At 37.4% G+C, this 27,876-nt stretch overlaps 1 protein-coding gene and 1 pseudogene across 5 annotated transcripts; both read left to right on the top strand.

The window, feature by feature from the left end:
- The first annotated feature begins 93 nt into the window (after positions 1 to 93).
- On the top strand, positions 94 to 26,841 carry Haspin (haspin). 4 transcript variants are annotated; one of them, XM_087349595.1, is made up of 16 exons: positions 94 to 836; positions 982 to 1,020; positions 1,344 to 1,580; positions 1,930 to 2,260; positions 3,006 to 3,148; positions 3,231 to 4,820; positions 6,697 to 6,888; positions 7,969 to 8,122; positions 8,755 to 8,925; positions 9,563 to 9,696; positions 10,312 to 10,445; positions 12,830 to 12,982; positions 13,596 to 13,738; positions 14,726 to 14,915; positions 19,304 to 19,430; positions 26,703 to 26,841. In XM_087349595.1, exons 4-15 carry the CDS (start codon positions 1,941 to 1,943, stop codon positions 19,373 to 19,375), a joined length of 3,396 nt encoding a protein of 1,131 aa, XP_087205721.1. In that variant the 5' UTR covers positions 94 to 836; positions 982 to 1,020; positions 1,344 to 1,580; positions 1,930 to 1,940; the 3' UTR covers positions 19,376 to 19,430; positions 26,703 to 26,841. The 4 variants fall into 4 exon arrangements, with proteins under 4 accessions (XP_087205721.1, XP_087205720.1, XP_087205722.1 ...); XM_087349594.1 differs by lacking the exon at positions 26,703 to 26,841 and adding an exon at positions 19,652 to 20,363; XM_087349596.1 differs by lacking the exons at positions 19,304 to 19,430; positions 26,703 to 26,841 and having other exon boundaries at positions 14,726 to 17,412.
- Positions 20,777 to 27,667, top strand: LOC147873728 (splicing factor 3B subunit 2 pseudogene; annotated as a pseudogene). The gene is made up of 3 exons (XR_015535356.1): positions 20,777 to 20,806; positions 23,953 to 24,076; positions 25,038 to 27,667. The product of XR_015535356.1 is annotated as a splicing factor 3B subunit 2 pseudogene (transcript).
- The last annotated feature ends 209 nt before the right edge of the window (positions 27,668 to 27,876 follow it).

Here is a 27,876-nt window from a genome sequence, read left to right as displayed (position 1 = left end):
CTTCGGCGGCTATGGTGTAATAACCTCAAATATGAGCTTGTAGTAGACAGTTTTGCACAATGATGAGCTTAAAAATCTGTACTGCTCCACCAGTATTGTCAGGGTGATTAAGTCGAGAAGAATGAGATGGGCTGGGCATGTAGCGCGCATGGATGGGACAAGAGGTGTGCACCGGGTACTGGTTGGGAAACCTGAAGGGAAGAGACCGCTGGGGAGACCTAGATGTAGATGGGAGGATAATCTCAGGTGGGATCTATGGGAGATAGGAGTTGAAGGAAACTGGATTTTGTTGGCCCAGGACAGGGTCCGGTGGAGGGCTTTGGTTAATTCGGTGATGAACCTTCGGGTTCGGTAAGCCATCTAATTAGTTAGTAGACAGTTTTATATAGTATCCGTGGGTGGTTATCAGGGATCCTACATGTATATAAGAAGATCCATAGCTTATTGTTAACGTCACCATGGATCGTATGTAGATTATCCGTGATGTACACGACCAACCGGAACTAGATGGAGTAAATTTTGAATTAGGAAACACCCAGTTCATACCAGGCTTAACATTTTGCATGTTATAGGGCCAACACTTGCTAACTTAAGTTGTAGAATGATAGTTTGAGTATGCTTTTTTTGTATTTCCCATAATTGGGATATATATAAAAGAAGTAGGCATAGTCGGATATGACGTAACAGGCGTGCTAGGTTTTGAACGATAATGCACCGTTTTTTTGTATTTCTTTCCTTGCGGTAACTGTAACTTCTACAGTTATGATTGGTTGGTGTATGTTTTTGGCAAGCTGAGTGTATTTGCGTGATCCACAGAAAATACAGACTGTGCATGGGTGTGTAGTATGTTGATATGTGTTGTGATAACCTGTGTGTTATCCGTCAATGACTGCAATTTACTGTTTTTGTGACTTTATTTTTCATTGGTTATTTTAGTGTACTGTTTTGTTGATGTTCATTCAAGTTTTTGTAAATTTGTAGGCTTATTCGTGGATTTAATTTACAAATTATTGAGAGATAGTAAGTAATAGATGAAGTTTTTGTACATTTATAGGTTTATTCCAAAATGTAATTGACAGGAGAGTGAGAGGTTGTAAGTAACAGACCTTTGTTTCGAAATCATGAAGGATATATTAAGATCATTGATCTATATGTTGGAAAAGTGTGTCTAAGGATCATATGATTAGTTTCTTCTTAATTAGAATTGATAATACTGATGTTATAAACAGTGAAATTCAGCAGGAATCTTATTCTTTGTCCACTGCTCTGTTATATGTATACTAATGACCTGTCTTTGCACTGACTGTATTTACAGATGATACTGTAAGCCCTTTCCTTTCTAGCAACCCAAACATCCGATAAGGAAATTGCATAGTTTGATTCTATGACCTTATTAGAATGAGTCAAGGGTTTTAAACTGTTTATGTGGATGAGTCATTTAATTTGTCCAGGCCAGACTACAAAGTGTCATCCACATACCAAAACCACACCAATGGTTTGTGTTATGAAATATCCAGAGTTACTTCTTCAAAATACTTACGGAAATATTACTAAGAATTGGGAACAGAATTTCATTTCCAGTTAAGTTGAGTACCGTAGAATTAGATTTTTGAAGATAATTCAATTTTGCATCCAAACTCCATACCCAAAGGCAGTGGAAATTTAGAAGCTATGGATTCTGCACTACATACCATATTACAATTAGATTGTGGTTTAAAAAAAACATATTTCAAGAATTGCCTTCTTTCATTCAGTAAGGATATTTTTTCAAAGATTTAGTACAAATTTTTTGGGGTCCGAAGTGGAGGGTGATGGTTGCAACATATTATTCTGTTGGGAATTCAATTAATTGAACTTTTACATGTGAATTGTTGTTTTCATTTCAGTACTTCAGCACATTGCCCTATGGATTTTTTTTTCTTGTTTTAGATTCAGTGTAAATGGCTCCAATTGCCACGACAAGAACATACAAGGGCAAGAGAAACAAAAAACGACCTTGGGCCAATATCCAAAATGTTTTGCCAGAAATTAAAATCAAAGGGGAGAAGGAGTCAGCTGCCATCTTTGATGCATTGTTCACCAAGAACATTAAAATTCACAAAAAGGCTAGGAAAGATTATGGAAACAAAGAGAATAAGAATGCAGAGAAAGTACAGCATAAAATGAAAATACATTCAAAATATGACCTTGTGAAGTTGACACTTTCAGGACATGATACGTTTCTTGATTCTACATTTGACCGAATCTTAGCAGGCCCTGTGTAAGTTGTAATATATTTTTTCTTGCAATGTATGGTTTATATTGAATGAATTTATATCATGCTTTGTATTTAACCTAAAAATGTAGAATTGGTAGATCTTATAATTGCATCCCTGTGATACATAGAATGTGCTTCCAGTGTAGCTGAATTTCAGAAAATTTGTATGGTTTCTGTTTTGTTCATTTACATCCTAACAGTTGCCTAACATTTTATATATATAGCTCAGTCAGTATAGTGACTCGCTATGGGCTGGATGAATTGGCTTCGATCCCTGAATTATTTAATTGCTATGTGCTGAACAAGGACCTAAGGACTACATATGAAAATTTTATGAAGAATTGTTGAGTTGTTTCCATTTTCATTTAGATCAGACAATTTTAATACTTAGTTTAAATACATAACCTTGTCACAATAGGTCATTCTACATGGAAACAAATGCTTCATTTGTTTCAGGAAAGGGTTGCACCAGTTAAAAGAAACCAAGAAATCTTTCTGTGTTGAGTTTAAACTGCATTGCAATCAGATTTGGTTTATTCTGTCAATTTGGTGGCATGTTCTAATATGACGTTGAAACACATGTTAAGGAAGTTACTAATTTTCTGTTGGTATGTGTAGTTTTGATGAAAAATTTCCCTTATTTTTACCTTGTGGCACATTGGTTGATTTGAAAGGGCAGATGTGATACTAGGTGTGGAAAAGGTTGCTCCATTTTAGTATACTATATTATATATTCTCTTTCACACAGGTTTCAACAGCCAAAGGCTCCAAATATCAGTCATGAAAGCAAATATCTCGGCAACAGTAGCACCAGCATATCAGGGAATCATTTTGATATCAAGAGTTCTGTGTCTGAGCCATCATATAATAATACATTATTCCCTTCAACATGTATGTAATGCTTTAAATTATTGTAGTCTTCATTTGTTTGTTATTTACATGCAGCGTAAGCAATTTATATTTGTCATTACAGGGAAAAGTAGAAAAGACACAAAATCATCATTGAGAAGCAAAATACCTGACAATTCTGCTGCTAAAGTTAATGTTCCACTGCAACTCAGAAACTGTAAGAAACAGAAAGAGAAGGAGACATTGGATATGAACTCATGTGTTACCAGTACTCCAAAGGGAATAAAATGCAAGAAAAAAAATCAGTCACCTCCACATTTATCTCCCATTTTACATAATATTGACAGTGTACAGGAAACCAGCGATGAAATAATTAAAGAAAAGAAAGATGCAATATCGCTTTCAGAACCATGTGTTTGCAAAGTAGTTTCCCAGTGTATGAGTGTTAATTTTATAAAGGAAAAGAATAGACAGTCGGTGGGCAAGGAAAGATTCTTGTCTAGAAGTGTTGACAGTGCTGCAGACGACTTTTTGGGTTTTCCAGACGTACATCCAGCACAAGATTTATGTGAGAATCCTTACCCTTTCAATACAGATAATCATCAGTGTGCAGACATTCATGAAGTTACAGAGAGATGCAAAGGTAACCTAAATATTTCTTCACCAGAATCAGAAAGTAAATCAGTGATACTTTTTGATTCATGGGAATCTATAAATTGTAGTAAGTCTGAACCCATATTCCAAAGTCCTTTGGAAAATACAGCTACAACAGCATACAGTCAAATTCAGGTTTTGAAGTCTGGGATAATGCGTAGTCATGTACAGACCTCCATGTACTTGGATAACACAGGATGTAATGCCCAGGATTCTGCAGTACAAAATAGTAAAGAAGGGTCAGTGCATAATTATCTTTCATTGAAACCCATTTTGTCAAGTAGCGATGCAGATAAATCATTACACATTAATGATTCAAGATCTTGCCCAGCTCAAAAATCTTCTGTGTTCAGTAAACATGCTGAAGAGTCATTATGCAATGATGTTTCCAAAAGACACCCATTACAAGACTTTTCTGTGGACACAGGAAAATCACATATTTGTTATCCAAGGAGCTGTCCTCAAGAATCTGCAGTGGATATTGCAGACAAAGGACAATTGTTATGCAATGATGTTACCAGAAGCAATATTTTACAAGAATCTTTAGTGTGCGCTAACCAGTCACATATTAGTGATCCAAGAGGCTGTTCTACTCTTGAATCTGTAGTGCTTAATACTGAGAAAGAGAAATCATACAGTGATATTTCAAAAGACCATTTTTCAGAAGACACTGACAAATTGAATAGAAGCTTTTGTACTCATGAGTCTGCGGTGAACAATAAAGAGAAGGAGGAGATTTTGTGCGATGCTGTTACCAGAAGCCATTGTTTGCATGAGTCTTCAGTAGACATGGGTAAGTTGTGTATTAATGATCAAAGAAGCCATTCTACTCATGAATATGCAGTGCACAGTACATACAAAGAATTATTATGCAACAGTGTTTCCGAAATTCATTTGCGAGAATCTTCAGTAGACACTGATGAATTGCATGTTACTGATAGAAGAAGTTATCATACTGAGGAATCTACAGTACACAAAACTAACAGAAAAGAAGTATTATGCAGTGATGCTTCCAAAAAGAATCTTTTGCAAGAATCTTCTACCCTAAATATTGGCACAGGTGAGTGTGGATATAAATTTATCTGTTTTCAAAATTCATTAATGATTGCACAAGCATGTTCTGATTTTGTTTGTACTTGCATGGTTATTCAGGATGACCCAGATCATTTGGTGTTTAATTTAATTGCAGTCAGTGATCTAGGTACATATGGGCATAAATTCCCTTCAGAATATGTCACCTTTATCTTAAATTATAAGATTTTTGTGTACTTAGCTGTCAGGAAAAAACAGTACAGGATAAGACACTTTAAATACATATAATAAATAATGTTAGTGATGAGAGCCAAATTTGTCAGAAACTCTGATTTACTTACCATAAAAAATCTTTGTTTTGTCATGCAGTAAATTCTGCTTAGCACTTGTAATGTTTACTTTTCACTAAGTTCTTAAATTTATATATTGTTAAATAGGATTTGAGGTTTTCATGGTTGTGAGTCTGAAGATGACTGTCTTCAGGGTTGTAGCTCTGTGTAGTCTTGTAGAAGTTTACCAGCGTTTCAGAGGTCCTTGTTGCATACATGATCAGGATGGTCGCTGCAACCCAGAAGAGAGCTATCTTGTTTTTTGTTTTTTATTCAGTGTTGTGTCTGACGACAGGTCCATTGCTCTGCCCAAAAAGAGCTCGCTAGTTTTCCCTATTCGCAGCTTCTCGTTTTAACTCCTGCAAATTCATCTTCTTTCCTTGCTTGAGATCGTCAGTTATCTGTATCAGTCTTCTTCCCAGTCCTCGCTTTCCTTCAACCTAGCCTTCAATGATATCACTCAGTAACCCATTCCTTCTCATAATATGTCCCAGCCAGTTAGCTTTCCTTCGTGTAATCGCCTGCAGAATGTTTCTGTGCTCGTTGACTCTCCTCAATACTTCTTCGTTGGTCACTCGATCCGTACACATGATCTTCTCTATTCTTCTCCAGCACCACATTTCAAAACTCTCCAGGTATTTTTGTTCCTTCTTCCTGAGTGTCCAAGTCTCTGCTCCATACAGCGCGACACTCCATACGTAACACTTCACTAGTTTCTTCTTCATCTCCAAGCCCAACTTCCTAGTGAGAAGTATCCTCTTCTTGACGAAAGCTGCCTTGGCCATGGCTATCCTTGCTTTTACCTCCTTGGTGCGTAGATCATCCGTCGTGATTATGCTTCCCAAGTACTTGAAGTGCTCCACATTCTCCAGCTGTTGGTTTCAAACTACAGCGTTCAATGGTTCTGCTCTCGGTGCTATCCTCATTACCTTTGATTTTTCAATGTTGATTTCCATTCCATACTCTCTACCTGTTTCCACTAACTTGTCCATCATGTTCTGTAATTCCTCCTCTTCCTTCGCCAATACTACTACGTTGTCTGCATACTTTACAGTCGTTATCACTCTTCCTCCAATTTTGAAGTCTCTGTCTTGTATAATGTTGTTTAAATATGTTGTCTGCATAAAGTGTTATTGTGGCGTGACAGGTCTAGTATTGAAAGCCATGAAACATAATATTGGGTTAAGGTTTATAGTGTTCAATGAATTAACTTCATGGAGTTGCTGATAATGCACTCAGCTTGTCAAAATACTCTACCTTTTATAGAACCAAAAGGTTTGTTCCTATGTTTTCAAGTGCTTCCCACCAACAAAATCTATCCTGAGCCGCTTGACAAAGATTATATAATTTAATCACTTTTGACATAAATACGTCTATACGGAAGGGTCTTTCGGCATAAACAGCGTTACTAAGAAGTAGCATAACGAAGATGTGTAAGATCCATATCAACAATGGTCAGCTTTTATATGAACTGCATGCATTCTTATGTTACCTAAGAAACTAATTGTTACGTCATGATGATATAATTAATATTTATTGTTATGTAGACGTAATTACTTTGGTGATTTTTCACAGAGAAGCAATCCATTTCTACAATAACTGTAAAGAAGCAGAAGCCGTCGGGGTTACGTTTATCTAGAAGACTGTCACATCAAGTTGTGCTAGGTCAGATGCTTTTTGAACCTCAACTAAAGTCACCAAGTTACCGAGATGTGTATAATATTTCTCCTTGCAAATCTCCCAACAAATGCAGGAGTGAAGTAACTGGTAAATTTCTTCAAGTTTTACAACAGATTTCATGTATTTTAATTAAGGAAAAATAATTTATGGAGTTTTTTTAATTTAAATATTTTAGAATTATAGCAGTAGATCCCTTTAAAATGTATGGCAACATATTTGGAATACGGATGAAGTTAAAATTGCACATGTGTGTACATACATGTGTCTGTGGGTGTAAGTGTAGGAAATTGGGGGCAAAACTCCACACATTTTTAACCCCAGCACTAAATTGAGATGTACGATGAGTTTTATTCTCTTACCACGGAGAGATTATCAGATAGGCTGGCTGGGCCCTGAAACCAGTCTGGAAGAGGCTGTGAAGGGAAAAATCCTGCCTCTTCCTCTCATTTCAGCCCTGGTTGTATCCTACAGTGAGTCACTTTGCTGGCAGTTATCTCAACTGTACATATTTCAAGATTGTATCATTAACTTTAAGTAATTATATCCTGACCCATTTTGATGGTTTATTGATCAATGGCTGATTATTTATTTCCACTCCTTCATGTACCAGCTGGTTATTATTAAAGAACATTAAAAGTCAGACGAATTTTAGCCTGAAAGAGCATTGTTAGTGATCAGTGTGTGCTACATTAGTTTAACAAGCTAAAAACAAGATATTTGATGGTTGTCCTAGGTAGTAAAATTAACATATTACAATATAAAATCAGTTATTCAAAAATTAAAATTTAAATAAAATACTGTGGCCGGTGTTATATAGGACATGCCCTTGCTGATAAATTTGTTTTGTGTGTGTTTTAATGTTATGAGATATTGTTATACACATTGCATCACAATATAATTTCAAGCGTTAGAGCTGCCCAAGAGTGGTTCTCTTAGAATGTGTAACATACGCTGTGCTCCACTTTGTCCATTATCCATTGATGTCCGTTTAGGCTGACCTGTTTTTGGTTTATTATCTATTTTATTAACAAGTTTTAAAAAATGTTATCAAGAAACAGATAGTGCATGCTGTCATTGTAGTAATATGCTAGGAGAATGTAGTTCTTAATTTTTTGTATTTATTTTGCTGTGTTTAAAAATATTGAAGCAGTTGGATGATTGTTATAGTTTCTGTTCCCAATGTGGCTGAAGAATTTAGACTGCTCAGCATTGTTGAGGAACCTTTTGGCTGTATGCCTTATGCCTTTACTGCACGAGATGCTGTGTTACAACGATGCTGTCAGCTTGCTCCCATTTCATTTTCAGAAGCCTTTTCATCAAGGTAGAAATTACAAGCAGTTATACATTTTTCTGTTACTAAATGCATTTTGTAAGATATAAGCATATTAATGTTAAGTTTTGAAGTTGGAAACTTTTAGAATTTTTCTGAGACTATAGCTTTTTAGAAATAATTTTTCCTCCTGCAACCACCACCGCTACCATTCAGAAGGTACAATGTATGGCATTTACCAAATGTAATTAGACTTATCAAGTCAAGGAGGATGAGATGGGCAGGGCGTGTAGCCCACATGGGTGAGAAGAAGGATGTATACAGGGTTTTTGGTGGGCAAACCACTAGGAAGACCTAGATGTAGGTAGGAGGTTAATGTTAAAAGGATCTGACAAATAGGGTGGGGTGGTAAGGACTGGATTCATCTGGCATAGGATAGGGACCAGTGACAGGCTGTTGTGAACGCTGTAATGAACCTTCGGGTTCCATAAAATGTTAGGAATTTCTTGAGTGACTGTTGGCTTCTCAGGAAGGACTCTGCTCCATGTAGTAAGCAAGTTCTTATTGTTAGTTACTACCTTTAACGTGAATGTTTTATGACATCAGTAGAATGCCTGGAGATGAGCAGATGTTAACAGGTTTTCATTGGTACCACTGGTACATTCAAATAATTGTTGTTTCAGCTATTGGTTGACATGTAAGAAAATTGGTGAAGGTGTGTATGGTGAAGTGTTCATGTCAGAGGGACAGGATAGGTCTGTCCTCAAAGTAATCCCTATCGAGGGTGAAGCCTGTGTTAATGGGGAGCCACAGAAGAAGTTTGAGGAGATCCTGTCAGAAATTGTAATTGCCATGTAAGTTATCCTAATTGTTGTCTGATTTGACAAAATGTTTCTGTTGATTGTCACAAAATTGTCATACTCTTGTTGCTACTTAAGTTGTGATAATCTCATTGTTAGTATAAGCATGGAACTTAACACTGATATTTTAATAGTGGCACCATGTTTATTTATTATAATTACCAAATTTGGCTTGATGAAAGAAGAATTAGACTTTGTACAAGATAATTTAATTTATTTAACCAGAAACCTGTCATTAAAATCAGATTTTAGTTAGTTACTTAACACAGACTGTTTAACTAAGTCAGATCTGGTAACTTAATTTAATTCCTGAAGTTAGTAATACACATAACTTGCCCTTACAATCAGGAAACAATCTCTCTGAACACCAGATTTAGTGCAAACAGCACATCTTCTCTGGGGCTTTGCCTTATTAGTAGGTGAGCTTCTTTGGGGGAAATTTCTTTTCTATGGTCATTTGGGCAAAGGATTGTGTGGAGATTTGCCAATTCTTATTAACATGGTAAGAATATTTTGATTCCATAAAAAGCAGGCAACTTCTTGAATAGGTAAACTTCTCAAGAAGGACTTCTCCATGGAGTTCTGTTAATTCTTACTTTGTTGAATGCTTCTGTCATCTTACACTTTGCAGGGAACTTAGCAGTCTGCGTAATGGTTCAGAAAACAGAACATACAGTTTCTGTGAAGTGAAATGTTGCCTTTGTGCTCAAGGAACTTACCCTGAAGAACTTATTGATCTGTGGAAAGAATATGATGATATCAAAGGTAAGTTGCAATGAGCTTATGTATCATATTTATTGGAAACAAAAATCTTTATAATCTCATGGAGGTTGTCTTGTCACTGTGTCCACCATGATGAGGTTGTGGTGACTCATCTTAGTGTTGGCCACACCTGTCGCGCAGACAGCCATTTGCTCTCTGCCAACAAACACACCCCTTATGTGTGCCTCTTGTAATGTTCAAATTACTGTCAGACACATTCTGTTAGACTGCCGAAGGTACACCATTGACTGATCGCTCATTGCGCTTGCAAAAAAAGTCATCCTCGCTCTTTAACTATTTGAAGACAAATGACAAGCTGGCATAAGCTGGTTACAATATGATGTGACCTGTATGGGCTCTTGTATAGTTACAACAGTGTTGTATTTATTTATCCAATAAACTTGTACTTAATTGTAACCATCAATGAATATTTTAATATGGGTTGTGGGACATTTTTATCACCTCTAATAGCCAGCTGGCCATGTGATTATGTCAGCCAAGAAGCACATGAAGTACCTTCTGGCTGATGATGGACATCTTAAATAAGCTGCAATTCTGGCCAGTTCACGTGACTTAACCTAACCCTTAGGATTCTTGTTTGTTTGTTTATGTATGCAGGCTCTGAGAATGATTCTCCGACAATGTTCAAGGAAGATCAATTATACATTATCTTGGTCCTGGCTGATGGAGGATGTGACTTAGAGGCACACTTATTAACAAATGCAGATCAGTCGTACTCAGTCTTTATTCAGGTACTGCTATGCTGCATTATATGTAATTTTGCTCCATTTTGTTTATAATGAAATTGTCTGGTTGTTCGTCTTTTGTAGATAGACTTTCTCCGTGGTAGGTTGCCCATCTTCTGCATCTTATTTGGAAGTGGAGTCACTTCCTTTAAGAGCTTCAAACTTTCCTGGGACACACTTTGTGTGTCTTCTAAGCTTGAACCTGTCCAACAAGCCTAGCTTACATATAATTACAATATTGACAGCATATCTTTGAACATGATTATATGAAACTAAAATAATATTGATATACATTTGAAATGTAAATGGTTGAAGAGTCTGAAAGAAAATATGGATATGATGAGTGAAGAAGCTAGGTGATAGAAAATAATGTAATTATAAATCTGTTAAGAAGAGTGAAAGGATGACCAAGAGGTTGCACAAAAAAGGAGGATTTTGAAGCTGGTACGGGTAACAGTTACCAGCCTCTGAAGACAAGATGGTGTTTACAATGAAGCTTTTGTTATTGGCTGTTATAACTACATGCTGCACTTGAAAATTTGCGCTGAAATGAATGACAGTAATGTAAATATACTTTTCACTTCCATTTTACCTTGGTCATATTATTTATTCTTATTACATCTGCAAGTAACAGTCTTGGGTTCCACGGTGGTCTAGCGGATAGAACGCTGGCCTTGTAATCCTGGGGTCTCGGGTTCAATTCCCGGCGGTGCCCAAATTTATAACTTGTGTTGGGCAAGGCCGTGGTCTAGGCAACACGGAGTTTTCCGCCGGGGGGCTTCCCCGGTTTCTCCGTGGCATCCCAACAATTACTCCATTCACACACAGAAGAAGGCAATGGCAAACCACTTCTGGATCATAAGTAACACTCGTAGAACTCTAGGACTGATTCGATATTTTGCATCTAATCAGCATATTTGGAAGCTGTCGCATACACCATACCATGAAAATTGGTTGATGTGGTATTGTACATAGCAGTTACATAAATACAACTGATATGTGATTAGTGCCGTGAGAAGTGAACACCAAAAAGAAGTTATGTTTGCAGAAAAGGATGATACCTTGGGGCATGCAATATATATATAGCATCATAATTCTTCCTTCTTGTGGTTGATGAGTGGATTCTAGTGCATGTGAAATATTCTGTCATGACTAGATTGACACTCATCCATCAAAAGAAGATTGTCTTTCACCTGTTTCAGCTGTATAGAATGTTTGGTTCTTATAATGACATTTGATTTGAATTCTGCTGCTGTCATGGCAGGTTTTCATGTTTGTTTTTAATTCCTTTCTCTCCTGTATTTTATTTATTTATAATCTGTTATCGTCATCTTTATTATTAACCACCATAAGCATTAGGAACAATGGGCTTATTAAAATGTCTTTTAGTTTATTTTTCTTTCTTCCAACTTTGTTAATTATGCCTAGTTTTAACAAATTTTAACAAGGTACGGTTATTTCAACTAGTATTTTGACTTGATACTTCTGAATGTTTATATTCGGTTAACTATCATTCTTTTAAATATCAGTACTTACGACGCTGTAGAGATGCATTTTAACCAAATGTGAAGCACTGAATGACGAAACTGATCATGGCCTCATGAAGCCTGAATGTATTATATCTTTCTAATGTGGCGGAGTGTAATTAAAAGCTGTTGGTTTGTGAAATTATTGTCTTTATTTGTCAACCATTTAGTTTTTATTTAATTTATGTTCATCCTGTATTATACCTTAATTTGGCATTTTTTTGCAGTTACTCATGATCACAGGTACTGTATGTATTCCACAATATTATATTATTATTTGGAAGTTGTTTTGTTGTTGGTAATGGTATTATTTTCTGTTTATGGAACGTGGTAATGACTCTGAGTTGTGTTGGTAAAGTGGAAGATGTTTCTATTAATAAGTCTGCATGATACTTTATCGTAAATTGGAAATTACATGTTCACATTCAGACTTATGTTTATATACAGGTTTAAGAATGGCTGGAAGTGATAACTTCAGGTATACCACACAGAAGAAAACCTAAGTACAGTTTGACATAACTTGGGATAATAATTGTATTGTTTATGTGTGGGATATTTTCTTGTATTATAAATACTTTAAATAAATAACTCACCTGCATTACTCAAGTTCAGATGTCACACAACTGAACAAAAATAAAGTAATTTGGGGTGGAGGATTGAGGTGTGGAAAAAGAAGTTATTAAGGTAAGTAAGCCACAGAGATAGAAAACTCTCCTCCTTCCGTGATGTGTCGAGATTGGTATGAATTGGAAGTGAATTCAGAAAAATATTCTGTATGGTATAACTAAGTTTTCTGTGTGTATGAGTGCGTGAGAGAGAGAGATAAAGTATCCTGTTCTGTCATCGTCTCTTTTGACCCCTCAGACTGTGTATGCACTAGCGGTTGCAGAGCAGGTTTTGGAATTTGAACACCGTGACCTCCATTGGGGCAATGTCCTTGTTTCACCAACTACTGAAAAACATGTCATGTTCAGATTGTGTGGGAAAGAGTATTGCATCCCCACAAAGGGAGTTCGGGTAAGTACATTTTGCTTCTGACATAAGGAAGCATTCTGTCAGAGTTCAGTTATATAACCCTTAGTTATATTAGAGAGTACTGCGTATTCAAACCATGGTCACTTGTGCTATGTGTCAGGTACTGTACCCCAAGGTAACAAATTAGCCCTCCACACCGCTAGTTCAAACTGGGATATTTTATTTAATCCCCGGGGCTTGACCATCGAAGACCTTCCCAGGATGCTTGCTTTGTTGGGGCTTGGTCCCCTGTTCTGGATTTCTGTCAGTTCATGTCCTGGTGAGGAATGCAAAGGAAATACAGACTTTGAAGTTCTAAAAACTGAACAAGCCAGAATTAGAAAAGATCCAGAAGTAGATATATTACAAGTTGGTAAAATTAATGACATGGTGGTATGAACAGGCATTTTGCATGGTCACAGTAGAATTTCTCTTTGAGTTTTAAGAATGAATGTTAAATGAATTTGCATTGCATACACCAGGTAAGGCAAGATACACCTTACAAAGTGCAAAAGAATTGGTTATGAGAGGACAAAGAATAGAGAAGGTTTTATTGTATTACCCACCTTCATGGACTTGACATTTTATCACACATTGCAAATAATTTATTTTGTAGGTGACTGTCATTGATTTCACCCTATCCAGGATGTCATATGATGGCTGTTATATTTACAATGACCTGTCAAAGGATCCAGAATTGTTTACAGCCGAAGGGGATTATCAGTTTGAAGTGTATCGTCTCATGCAGAAACACACTTTGTAAGTTCTCTACTATATAACAGTAGCTCCTTACTACCCTACCCCTAACTATAATAAATATAGTAAGTCTGTGGTAGGAATCCATGAGCTGATATGTACAGTTTTACAGGAAATCGTAAAATATGTGTAAAGTGTGTGACAATGGTGTGTTTGTTGCAACTACTATCAACTGGACTCTTACTTTGGACATGTACATTGTCTTGGCTATTTGTTAAAAACCATTGTTTCAGAGACTGGATCCATCTTAATCATCAGGTTAAGGTAAGGAGAAGGTTGTGCTTACTCTGGTGAGTCCCCTAGACAGAGCTAATCTCCATTACTGGATAACTACTGAAGTCTAAGCCGAGTAATTTATACTCCTAGTATCAAATATCATCTGTGGGAAACTAAGTAAATAACAACTAAAAAAATAAGACCCTTGGAGTAGGAATCATCTTGTAGTCATATAAAACACCCCATAAGATCTGTGGTGATGATATCTGAATGACTTTGAAATGACCGCAGTACTAGTGTCAGGTTAAACAAGTGCTTTGTATCATGCTGGTGAGAAGGGTTCATATCAGAGATGTTTCCAGGATGGATTGATTTGTTGTGTGGGTTGAACATGTCACATGGCCAGTTCTGCGCATGTAGTTCAGCTCAAAATGTACAACCTTGGCTTCTAGAATTTTGATTCAACCAGCATTCATTTGTATTATCTGCATGTGTGTTCAGCTTGCTAGCCCATGAGTTTCATTGCATTAGTATTGGGTTATAAATGTACTTCACTTACATGAGACAACAGAACTACTCGTTTCACTGTTAAAACAATTATTGGGTTAGTTTTGATTGTTCCTGAGATTTTCTCAGCCTCTTATCATCAGCCCCTAATAATGAAGGCACTGAAAATTTATTTGACATGACTGATTGCTCAAGAATACTTCACTGTAATTGCTGAATTGTTTTAATTTTTGTGTTACAATAAAAGTAATTTCACTTGTCTTTCAGGAACAACTGGCATCATTTTAAGCCATACACAAATCTTCTCTGGATGCATTATCTTTTGGATAAAATGTGCACTATGGTGAATTATCGTTGCACGTCTACCAAATCCCATAAGCAAAGAATAGAAATGCTGAAGAAACTCCAAAGCATTATATTGAAATACTCGAGTGCACAAGAATTTATTCTGAGTGAGGTAATATGTGCAAAGACATAATACATGTCCACATTATTATTATTTATTTCATTAAAATGTGAATCTATTTAAAATTATGTGTTTAATTTTATATTCCGTACATTGAATGCCTATTTTTGTGTCATTACAATTTTTTTAAGTGTTAGCACAAATTATTATAAATATATCATGTTTATGACTAAGATTGCACCATCATTATTCATGCAGATGTGATCAGCTTAAAACAGAATTTAGGTGTGAAATTCTGTTTCAATTCAGTTCAAGTTTAGATAAGCATAAATTAATTAACCCTTCACGCCAGTATTTAAATATCCACTAACTAAACCAACAACGGCAGTATTTAAATAGCATGAACTTACATTGCAATATCTGCTTCACTTTCCTCCCTATCTGATGGCTTTTCAAACACAACACTTTATTCATCTTCCTAATTTTATCCAATTCAATTCCACTATTACAAATTTTAATATTTCTGGTAGCAGGTTCCTGTAAACTTCCCCATAAATACCAAATCTCTTGTCAAGCTCAAAGAGAGTCACTTATGAAAAGGATTTGTTTATTTAGGAGACTGAAAATGTAACCACAAACAATTAACTAAATTAACATATTTTTGATTCATCACCCTGATAGAGTAGAGTAGAGTTTATTTACATTCCATAGATCCTTCGAAGGACTCAACCAAAGGATGTAGAACATGTCATTTCATACAATATACATACACTTCAGAACTTTCAACACAAGTACAAGAATATATTTCACATATCAATGTACATAAATTTCAGATTCTGCAATCGAAGTATGAAAAATAATTTTACAAATTAATATACATAAACCTCAGAATTTTAAATATAAATACAAAACTTGCTTTACATATACGTAGATTATGGATATAAAGCTTTTAAACATTTTCAGCAGAGATGAAATCATCTACAGAATAGGAGTGAGTAAAGAGGTAATCTTTCAATGCAGGCTTGAATACCTTTATATCATAATTTAGACTTTTAATTGTTGGTGGAAGATTATTAAATAACTTGATACCTGTATAGTACACTCCTTTCTGATATTTAGTAAAGTTAGCATTTGGCACATATAGATCATGTTTACGTCTTGTATTTAAATTATGTACATCTGTATTTCTTTTAAATTTATCCATGTTTTCCACCACAAATGATAGCAAGCAGAGTATAAATTCACTTGCAAGTGGAAGTATATTAAATTTACGAAATAATTTTCTACAAGATACCCTGCTTTTGACACCGGCCATTATTCTAATTATTTTCTTTTGCATGTAAAAAACTTTATTACTGTCTGTTGAATTTCCCCAAAAGATTAATCCATATGACAATACAGAGTGAAAGTAAGCAAAGTAAACCATTGAATGATTACAGAGATAACTTAATGGAATACTTATATAATCTACACAAGATTTAAGTACTTTAGATGAAATTCCATCACAACCACATGAATTTTTTGACTTGAGAGAAGTTATTATACTTTTAATTTCATTTGGTGTGGTAGGAATAAGATTAATATTTGGAAATGAATTAGGAATTGCCTTAGCCAAGAACTTCATTGCATCTTCGGTTTTTGGAGTTATGGTATCACTGCTGTTCATTCTTTCTACAATCGTTAAAAAGTAGGTATTAAAATAGTTAGCTATAAGTTTAGGATCATTTACTCTGTTACTATTTATCATTAATGGTGGGCTTTCAATGTCTGTAGATTGTTTGCGTTTCCTATTTTACAATTTTCCAAAGAGTTTTTACTTTATTTTCAGACTCTACTATCAATTTATTGTAATGCATGCGTTTAGCTTCTTTAATGACTTGAGATAAAATTTTGCATTATAATATTTTCTATAGTGTTGCTTCAATAGTGGGTTATTACTGGACCTACTTACCTACTTAGGTAAAGAGCTCGCTTACATTTGCATGATGTTTTGATTCCTTTAGTTATCCATACATTGGTTTCAAACAATTTTTTCTCTGTTTTAGTAGGAAAACTTTTTTCAAATATGCTTAAAAAGATGTTTAGAAAATAATTGAACTTTAAATCCATATCACCACCACCGAGTAATAATTCCCAATCTTCACTACTGAGATGTTGTATAAATTCATTTAAAGTGACTTCATTTGTCACTCTAGTTACCTTCTTATCATTGTGAAAGTTAGAAATAAGGTTTATGTTTTTTATAACTAATAGTTGAGCATCATGATCAGATAGCCCATTTATTACCGGTTTAATGGAAATGTGTTCTAACCTGTAACTATCTACAAAAATATTATCAATGGCAGAGTTGGAGCTATTTTGAATTCTTGTGGGAAAGCTAACTGTAGGTGTAAGATTAAACGTTGCTAAAAGAGAATTTAGACATTGCTTATGGCAGCTTTCAGAGAGATAGTCAATATTTATATCCCCACAGATGACAAATTCTGTTTTCAGTTTGTAAAGGTAGTCCATAATGTTGTTTAACTTGTTAATAAATGTTTCAAAGTCACCTGTTGGTGCTCTGTATATTGCTAAAAAAACATAATTTAGAAAAATTTATATCAAGTTGTACAGCACAGCATTCTATGTCCTGCTCCTTGCAAAATTGCACTAACTCTATCTGGCTAAATTTTAGATTATTTTTAACAAATATACTCACTCCTCCTCTAGCTAAATTTTTCCTGCAAAAACTACTCCCTAGTGTATAATTGTCTAAATTTACCTGTAAGATATCTGGTGCTTTCAAATGATGTTCAGTTAGACAAAGAATATGTGGTAAATTGGCACTTTTAAGATAAATTATCAATTCTTCAGTTTTTGGGAAAAGTCCTCTGATGTTCTGATGGAAAACCAGGAGATTTTCTTTCTGGGTGATTTCTAAGTTTTTGGTTGAAAGGCCTCTAATGTTCTGATGATATAACATGAAATTTTTATTTTGATTGTGATCTAAATTTAGAATTGGCTTATTTACAGGGACTTGGATATCTTTCAGGAATTTAGTGATACATTTGGGCCTTAACCTAAAAAAGGCCTAGGTCTTACACCAGTGATTAAAGGAGTCTTACCAGTATTTGGTTTGCTCCTAATCTCATTGGCAATGAGTTGCACAAGCTTCTCCTTACCCCTTGAATTTAGGTGCAATCCATGTCTGGTGTGGTCATACCTATTCACAGATGACACATCAATTAATCTAATGTGCAATCTGTCCGCATTCCAAAGCGCATGCTCAAGTCTCACATTTGCACTCCTAACCCACTTGCTCATATGAGGCCTGTCATGCCGCTTGAGAAGGCCAACAAAACCAACATTAGTATGTAAGCTTTTCCTGGCAATGCTGTCCATATCATTTTCAATCTTGTAATTTAGGTCCCTGTCAAGGCTATTTCCCGGTTCTCTCACTATAATTACATTATCATCCTTGGTGAAATCCTTGCTTAGTGTTTCTAGTTCCCCAACAACATTTCCACGTGTAGAATTGGGTTTGAATATATTTGTAACCATATATTCATCCCCTAGGACTGAGTGAAGATGTTCATGTAGTCCTCTACCATGACTACTGCCTAAGAGCAGGACCTTCTTACATTTTTTATTCTTAACAATTTGTTTTGCATCTTTTTCCTTTAACTGAGCAGCACCTGAAGGTTCCGACACAGTCAGAACCTCAAATTTGTTGCTCATTTTAACAGTAAATTTTGAACCCTTACTGGAGCAAAGACGTTTGTTGCGATTTGGCCTTAACTTCAGTCCAAAGAGTGGACGAATAGTTACATTTAATATTAGAGCTGTTATCAGCTTTCAAACTAGCAATCTGATCATATGCCAAAGCCAACTCCCTCCGTAGATCCAAAATAGTTTCCTCCTGTTCCCTAACTAACCTGGCCTGGTTACACATCAAACAAAACCATGGCTTAGCTACATCTACATTATTAACAGTGGTGTTGGCACATTCCCAGTGGAACCATCAATTACAGTTGTCACATAATCTACCTTTACAGACTTTTTTCTGGCAGGAGCCACACTTGCCTGATAACTCATTAGACCTATTCTTATCTTCCATATCTTAAAACTTACTCAAGTTACAAAGGCTTAGACTAAAGAGAAATATTAATAACAGTGAACAGATTGGAGAACACTTCACTGCACTTACACTTGGATTCACTTACTGTAATACACAGCACTTCCTATAATTTCACTTCACTTAATATTAATTGATTTATTTTTTAGGTTAGGCCTAAATTACTTTGATTTATCTGTAGCTTAAAGATATGTAATGCAATTAGTACAGTAAATAAAGCATAAAACCTAAAAAAAACAAATATAATTTATAACACAGTTATTACAAAAATATGTTACATTAACTTGCAAACCACGGGTCTGTAAGTGTAAAAAACTGTTTGCAGCCAATATGGCGGATACCTACTTCCTGGCGGATACCTACTTGGAGGCAGAAAAGACCTCTGAAACATTGGTAACTTTCTACTAGACTACACGATGCTACAAGGCAGAAGACAGACATCTTCTATGAAGGTGATGGTTTTCTGACAATTATCTTGCTGTGTATAATTTAATAGCCTTATAATAAGATGTTCACTGAGCTTACTGGTAGATTGCTATGTATTATGCATAACTGCAGTAAGAAAATTATCACTTACTCTAGTGATATACATAATATACTCAGACAGACATACAGTGATAAGGTTTTCTCTCCAAACTGTATACAAAAAATAACTTCCAAACATGTTTGTTAGATTTCAGGATCTCACAGTAGCAAGTATGAAGATTGCTGTCTTCTGTGTTTTTGTGCTGTGCAGTCTGGTGTTTATTTCTTTGTACACAATTTGGAGAGAAAACCTTGCAACTGATTGAGGCATCAAGCACCGCTGAAACATTGATAAACTTCCACCAGCCTAAATGGCAGAACAACCCAGACAACAGCTATCCGCAAAAAGAAGTATTTGATTCTTAGCCACCAACTTCCAGCCTCTCTAGATTCCACTATTTATAGAATAGTTTTCCAAATTTGTAATACAAAACCCTTAGTCATGAGTAATGTTCACAATATAATACCATACCATAAGAATTACAGATATGCAAAGAACAAAGAAAAGTTAGAATTTTATACGTTACAATTTAGTGGTAGAAAATTGAAGTGTTGCTGAAAGGAGTGGGCAATGAAGTGGATGACAGGGGTGGTTCCACATATTAATGCTGCTGATTTGGCTAAGTTATGGACTGGAGTTCAAGGAGAATCTTGATTCAGATTTGTTGAGTAAGAAATCTGGGACATTATCCATAGATAGAACAATGTCAAGATTGCTGGATCTACAGCAGAGACAAATTGGATATCAAATAACAAGTCAAACCACTTGAGTCAATGTATTTCATTAACTGTACAAATTGTGTGGTCAGAACAGGAAGACTAGTATACAATTACCAATAAAATACATAGTTTGTTAATAATTCAGTCTGTAGAAATCTTCACAGCCTCCTCCACTACAACTTTTGAGCAGTTATACTTACAAATGAAAAAGTGTCTCAAGGTTTAAAAGAAAATTTAGAACAAGCTATGTGAGTGAGGTGACAATGACTGTTAGCATTTATATAAGGCATTCAAAAATCATGTTCTGTGGAACCCTGGAGGTCTGTAGATTACCAAAAGTAATTTCTTGTTCTGGTATAGAGTACAATTAGAATTTTTCATAATCAATAGCGTTCCAATATTCAAGAAATTTTGGAAACACTGCTTTACAAGTACAGAATTTTCACTATCTAGACATGGGGTGCTTATTTCTAGTAGGTAGACAGACATTTTAAAGGTCCAACTGTGATCAACAAACTGAGATTTACAATTGTCAACCTGGAGAATGATATAAATGACTGTATTGGTATCAGCAAACAACTTGGTATGTGGGTGATGTTACAGTTCTATGAAATTCTACGAGTAACCGAAAATGCACTTAAACCACTATCCAGAACTGAAACCTGAGACATGTTTTCAGCAAGACAATTAGCCCCCCATAACAGTCACTCACATGTCATGTAGCAAACTTGCCCACAGTCATAGCAGCTCAAATAATTAACATTCTAATGCTGACTTAACACTTCCAATTGGTGCAGTATGGAAATAAGTGAATATCCACTGAAGCAAATTTAAAGCTGCTTTAGATGACACCTTTTTATGTGGCACAATGCATTCCAACAGTCCTTAAACCTTAACAGAAAATAATAATAAAATTAACTTTTTAGACCTCGCTATTCACAGACACCTGACAGAATTCTAATTGGGCATCTACAGGAAACCCACATTCTCTGACATAGTAATACACAAAACATCTAACCATCCCAACTGCCACAAACAAGCTGCATTCAATTTCCTTGTAAACAGATTGCACAAAATACCAGTCTTCAAAGAAGAATTTGGTAAAGAAACCCTACTCATCCAAGAAATAGGACACAACAACGGTTACAACTTTAATGATATTGCAAGATCGTATAATCTAATAAAAGTACCTAAACCCAATGTTAATATACACACTAATAAATTATGGTCGAGCTTTACGTTTTTTAGTAATAGCATTAGAACACTTACTAAGATATTCAAAAACACAAACGTAAAAGTAGCATACAAAGTTAACAACACCATAAAATTCAAATGCAGTTCAAGAAAACAGGATAACAAATACAATAGTAGTGGTGTGTACCAATTAAAATGCGGAAGCTGCGAGCAGGTCTACGAGGTGCGATCGGAAAGTTTCAAGACTGTGTCAATAGAGGGCGAACCGGATGTAGTACGAGCTTCTGCCTTTAGGGGGTGCGGCCTACATTCATAGTGAATCAGTGTGCCAGCCGGCATCATCGAATTAGCATTTGTTTCTTAGTTACGGGCGTTTTGGTAGTGCATTACACCGACCCTCCTGCGATTTCGGAATGGCGGATTTTCATGAACAAACCAAATTTTGCCAAAGACTCGCCAAAACGGCTACGGAAACCTATGAAATGCTAAAGCAAGCATTTGGGGAGTCCGCAATGGGTCGTGCACAAACTTTTGTGTGGCATTCACGTTTTAAAAATGGCCGAACCTCTGTCGATGATGACGAGCGTTCTGGACGACCATCTTCGAGCACAACGCCCGAAAATGTTACGAAGATTCGGCAGGCCATTCACGAAGATCGACGCCGTACCATCAACGACTTGTGCGACATTGTTGGGATAGGCTATGGGACCTGTCAGCTGATTCTAAAGGAAGAACTCACATGCGACGCATCCTGTCTGAGGACCAGAAGCAGAATCGACTTCTCGTTTGTCAGGAGCTCAAAGATCTTGTAAGAACCGACCCCAACTTCCTTTCTAAGCTCCGTGTGACTTCTTCCTCTTCCCAAAGATGAAAATTCAGCTAAAGGGAAGGAAATTTGAGACGATAGAAGAGATTCAGGCAGAATCGCAGATGGTGCTTGACAGGCTGACAAAGAAAGATTTCCAGGGATGCTTCCAGGCTTGGCAGTGGCGCTGGGATCGTTGTGTTCACTCCCAGGGGAACTACTTCGAGGGTGATGGATGAATTTAATACCTGAGATAAGTGTACGGGTTTTTATAGGCGCAGTCTTGAAACTTTCCGATCGCACCTCGTATATTGGCCAAACCGGTAGGGATTTTAAAACTAGATTTAAAGAACACATTCACGATATCAGATTCAATTTAACAAAATCGAAATATGCAGAACATCCTTGAACACGAATACGGCCCCATAGATGATATCATGGACATATTAAGAGTAGCTCCAAAGGGTAAAATGTTAGATATCTTAGAAAAATTCCATATATACAAAAGTACTAAACACAAAGCCATCATCAACGAACAAAACACCAAAGATTCTAACGTAGTATTTGACCTAGCATTAAACAGGAGAAAGTAGAACTTTTTTTCAATAGTTGGCCACCCTGATTTCAAGCTTATATATACGCATGCATTTCCAACCGACGGTGCCTGGTTGGTGGTTGGTTGGACCGACGGTCTTTCTGCGAGAAGATCCTCCTAACGAGAGTCCTACACGAGGTCAGCGAACGCGGGCTGCTGCGCGACGAGCAGTTTGGGTTTCGACCCAGACACAGCACGTCGATGCAGCTGGCTCGCCTCGCCGAAAGGGTTAACAGAAACCTTGATGAGAAGCGGCTAACCGGCGCGGTTTTCCTGGACGTAGCCAAAGCCTTCGACACAGTCTGGGTCCAAGGCCTCGTATACAAACTGACCGTCCTCAACTTCCCGTCGTACTTGGTGAAAACCATCTCTTCCTACCTCGCTGACCGGACATTCCAGACGTCGTTCCAGTCGGCCATGCGGGCTGGAGTCGTGCAGGGCGGACTTCTCTCCCCTGTGCTCTTCAGTCTGTATGTCAACGACATACCCACACCGTCCCGCCACGTCGAGTTAGCACAGTACGCGGACGACACGGCTCTAGTAGCCACGTCCCGTAGCCCAACGCTTCTCGTCAGGTATCTGGAGACTTACCTCAGTAGACTTGAGCTCTGGCTCAGGGCCTGGAGGATTGCTATCAACGTCTCGAAGAGCACCGCGGTTCTCTTCGTTTCGGCGAGAAGACGCATCCAACAGCCCAGAGCAGTGCAGTTTCTCGGACAGCCGATCCAATGGGTCAAAACAGCGCGGTATCTGGGGGTCACCCTTGACGCCGGGCTTACCTGGTCGGCGCACGTCAACCAGGTGGGAAAGAAGGCGGCGCAACGATTAGGTGTGCTAGGCGCGCTCATCAATAGGAGAAGTGACCTGTCTATCAGGAACGGTGTGCTGCTCTATAAGCAGCTCATCCGTCCCATGATGGATTACGCATGCCCGATCTGGAGGTCAGCTGCCCGCAGCCACGTCCGGAAGCTGCAAGTTTTGCAATCCAAGTGTCTTCGCATTGTTACTAACGCGCCCTGGTACGTTAGTAACAGGCAAATACATGAGGATCTGGGGGTCCCTTTCTTTGCCGACCACATCAGAGTACTGACTGAGAGATTTGACTCGAGGTTAGCTGGTGTGGGGAACCCCTTAGTCCGGCAACTCGGGAGGCACTCGTGCCGAACGAGGGCTGCCAGAGGTCGCCCAAGGGCAACCGAGGGCGACCGATGTTCAGCAGGCCAGCCGAGGCCACCATACAACGGGATCAACAGCTAAATGTAAGTTTTACTCCTGTGAATAACAGATGTAGTGCAGTCATCTTGTCTATTACCTTTCATTTTAGTTATGAAATTTGCTCGAACCATTTGACTATATGTATTAATTTCCTTGATGCCACTGATGATGACCTCTTGAGGTCGAAACTAGTATGGCAATAGTGTCCATTATAGTGTTAATAGTTGTTGGTTTTGTTCACTCTATATTCTAATACACTACACGGTATGCAAAGTTTTAACAATATTTCTCAAGCTGTTCGATTCGCCGGTTATGTTTTGAGCTAATCAGTGGTGTCAGCACTGATGTATCGTTCGAATGTCAAATTTTTATATTAGTGCAGTTCATATGCGACGAAAGAAACTTCTAATAATTCACAACGAAACCAACCTCTGGCAAATGGAAAGGTTTGGTTCAGAGCGATATAAAATGAGTATCTTACCGATCATCACTAACACTGATTACGCCATCTTCGCCAGGTATTATAATAGCAGCATTTACATCATCATTACAACCTTCTAGTTTGTATAAAAGATCCGGTTTCTTTGTAGAATTAAATTTATCACTATTAGATGCAGTCACAGGCTTAATCTCAGCAGCCATATTTCTCACTCGCACTTTTGTGTTCTGATCACTTATGATGGCGAAATAGAAATATCCCCTTGTACCGAGTTGCTCCCAACGTTTCCCGCTAGTCTTAGTAAAAATACCTGGTATAGGCATAGGTACAGTCATTAGGTTATCTATGGAGTTGTTGGTACCTCTGAATAAATAGTTGACTGCATATAAAAATTTGTGTGTGATAATTTCTCTGTGTGGAAGGTAGAGCAATACAAATTTTAAACAATTATTACAGTTATTTTATGCCGCTAATAATATCATAGTTTAATAATAGTAGAATTGGCAGATTTTAGGGGTTAGTCATCTTTGTGGATGTCGTTTATCCATTGTTTTCTCATTTTACAGCTCTAATTGAGAAACAAAGGGAAGAAGATATGATGCAGCATAGAATGGCAGCTCCTCCCCCTGGTACTGCTCCTACAGTTCTGCCACCACCAATGGCTATTCCTTCAACAATTCCTGCACCAGGACCTGGGATTATGCCACCAGGAATTGATGTATCAGGATCCCCTATTGGTGGATTAAGTGGTCCAAATTTGGCTCCACCTCAACTCAGAGGTCCACCTCCTTCAGTAGCCATGCCCCCTCCACCAGGAATGGAACCTCTTGGTATGGGCCCTCCTGGTGTAGATTCTGATGAGGACACTCATTCTGATGGGAAACTTCCATCACTGTTGTCTCTGAAGGTTGACCCACCAGTAGAAGTGAAGGAAGTAAAACTTCCTATTGCTTTGGAGCAAGCACTTGCCTTCAAAACTGAATGTGCGAAACAAGTTGGTGTGCAACCAGAAGACTATGTCAAACTTGAAAATATTCCAGAGGCTCCACCTGCTCCAGTCATCACTCGAAGTGGGCTCGTAGATGAGGTAGAGGATGAAGGTCAACATCAACCTAGAAGAAGACAAACATCCAGTCAGCAATCAGAGCAGGAACAAAGACAGAGCAAGATTAAACATAAAAAGAAAAGGAAGAAACATTCAAAAAAATCACCAACAGTGGATACAGAAGCAGAAGGCAGAGGAAAAGAAGGAACCAGATGAAGAGACTGGAGAGAAAGAACTTGATGTTGAAATTGAGTACATTCAAGAAACTTTGGGTTTGAATGAATTGAATCCTATGTATCGTCAGTTTGCTCGTATTTTTGAAACATTCCGAATCTCAGAACCTGAAAAGTCTGAGGACCCAAGTAAGGATCAGTTGCAGAAGGAACCTGTTAGAGAACCAGACCTAAAAAGAGTTCCAAAGTTGGAAGATGAATATGAAGAGGAAGAAGAGAAAACAAAGTTATCAAAGAGGAAACTGAAGAAACTGACACGTTTGAGTGTTGCTGAATTAAAGCAGTTTGTAAATCGCCCTGATGTAGTTGAAATGCATGATGTGACAGCCAGGGATCCCAAATTGCTGGTACAACTTAAAGCCCACCGCAATACAGTTCCAGTGCCATGTCATTGGTGTTTTAAAAGAAAGTACTTGCAAGGGAAACGTGGTATTGAGAAGCCTCCTTTTGACTTGCCAGATCTTATAAAAAAGACTGGTATTATGGAAATGAGAGCAGCATTGCAAGAAAAAGAGGATCAACGGACTTTGAAAGCAAAAATGAGGGACTGGGCTAGGCCCAAGCTTGGGAAGATTGATATTGATTACCAGAAACTCCATGATGCATTTTTCAAATGGCAGACAAAGCCATGTATGTCAATTCATGGCGATCTTTATTATGAAGGCAAGGAATTTGAGACTCGCCTGAAGGAGAAAAAGCCGGGCGACTCGAGTGAAGAACTGAGAACAGCTCTGGGGATGCCCGTGGGGCCAAATGCAAACAAAGTTTCACGTCCTTGGCTTATTGCAATGCAGCGTTATGGACCACCTCCATCATATCCAAATCTCAAGATCCCAGGACTCAATGCGCCCATTCCTGACGGCTGTTCTTTTGGGTATCGTGCTGGAGGTTGGGGAAAACCACCAGTTGATGAAACCGGAAGAACTTTATATGGAGATGTATTTGGTATACAGGGCCAAGATTATCAGTCAGTTCCAGAAGAAGAAGAGGAGGTGGATCGTACAATTTGGGGTGAGTCAGAGTCTGAGGAGGAAAGTGAAGAAGAAGAGGGAGAGAAGGAAGATGGAACAGGGCTGGTCATTCCAGCAGAAGGTTTGATCACTCCCTCTGGCATCACCTCAATTCCAGCAGCCATGGAGACTCCAGAGATCATTGAACTCAGGAAACGAAAAATTGAGAGTGAAATGGAAGGAAATGAAACACCAGTTTTAAACCAGGTGTTGCCCGAGAAACGTATAGATCGTGTTGGTGGAGCCATGATGAGCTCCACACACATATATGATATGACAGGGGCTGGAGGACCTCCATTGGGAGTAATTGCCCCCTCCTGCCGTGGTCCAGGGGGCCCTGAGGTCCGGGCACAGTGGAACTTGCACTGGATCCATCAGAATTGGATCTTGTTGATACAGATGCAATGGCTGTACGTTATGAGCAACAGATCAGGGAACAACAGTCACAGTTGCAGAAGGAGGATTTGTCTGACATGTTGGCTGATCATGTTGCTCGTCAAAAAAACAAGAGAAAACAGCGACAACAGCATCAGGATAATAAACAAGCAAAGAAATATAAGGAATTTAAGTTTTAGTGTAATATGCCATTGTATTCTTTACTGTGGTGTTTGTTTACGTTCTAAGAATGTGTGATTATCAGAATTTTTGTTGGCATATGTAATATATTGTAATGACTTGGTATGTTCACATAGAGATTTATAAAATAAAGGGGGAAAAGCCTGCCCTCTTGGTACTAATCTATTGAAATTTTAATGAAATTGGCGAGAATAATTATATAGCTTGTACAATAGTAAAACTCATTAGCTAAATTGTTTTGTGGTGAGGCTCAAATTCACAATTTGACATTCACAAACCTTTTGGCCAACTCTTCCATTTTTGTACCTGACAAATAAAGCATTAAAAATATAGTAACTGTCTTTCCTTTAGTATAATCTGCATACTTGTTCATCAAAAGCATTTAAAATATAAAGAAAACCTATATATAATTGAATTACCTTCTGTAAATTTTACCAAAAATTAGCAACCACCTCCTTTCCATTTACCCTCTTAAGACTAAATACAACTAGAAAAAGTTGTATCTGGTGGATATTAATTTAGCAGTTGTTTAAGATTGACT

The sequence above is a fragment of the Zootermopsis nevadensis genome, unplaced genomic scaffold (genome assembly GCF_977971745.1).
Source record: "Zootermopsis nevadensis isolate Lab colony 2312 unplaced genomic scaffold, Znev_1.0 Znev_ptg000016l, whole genome shotgun sequence".
NCBI classification, from domain to species: Eukaryota; Metazoa; Arthropoda; class Insecta; order Blattodea; family Termopsidae; genus Zootermopsis; species Zootermopsis nevadensis.
This window is presented reverse-complemented; position numbering and strand designations above follow the sequence as displayed.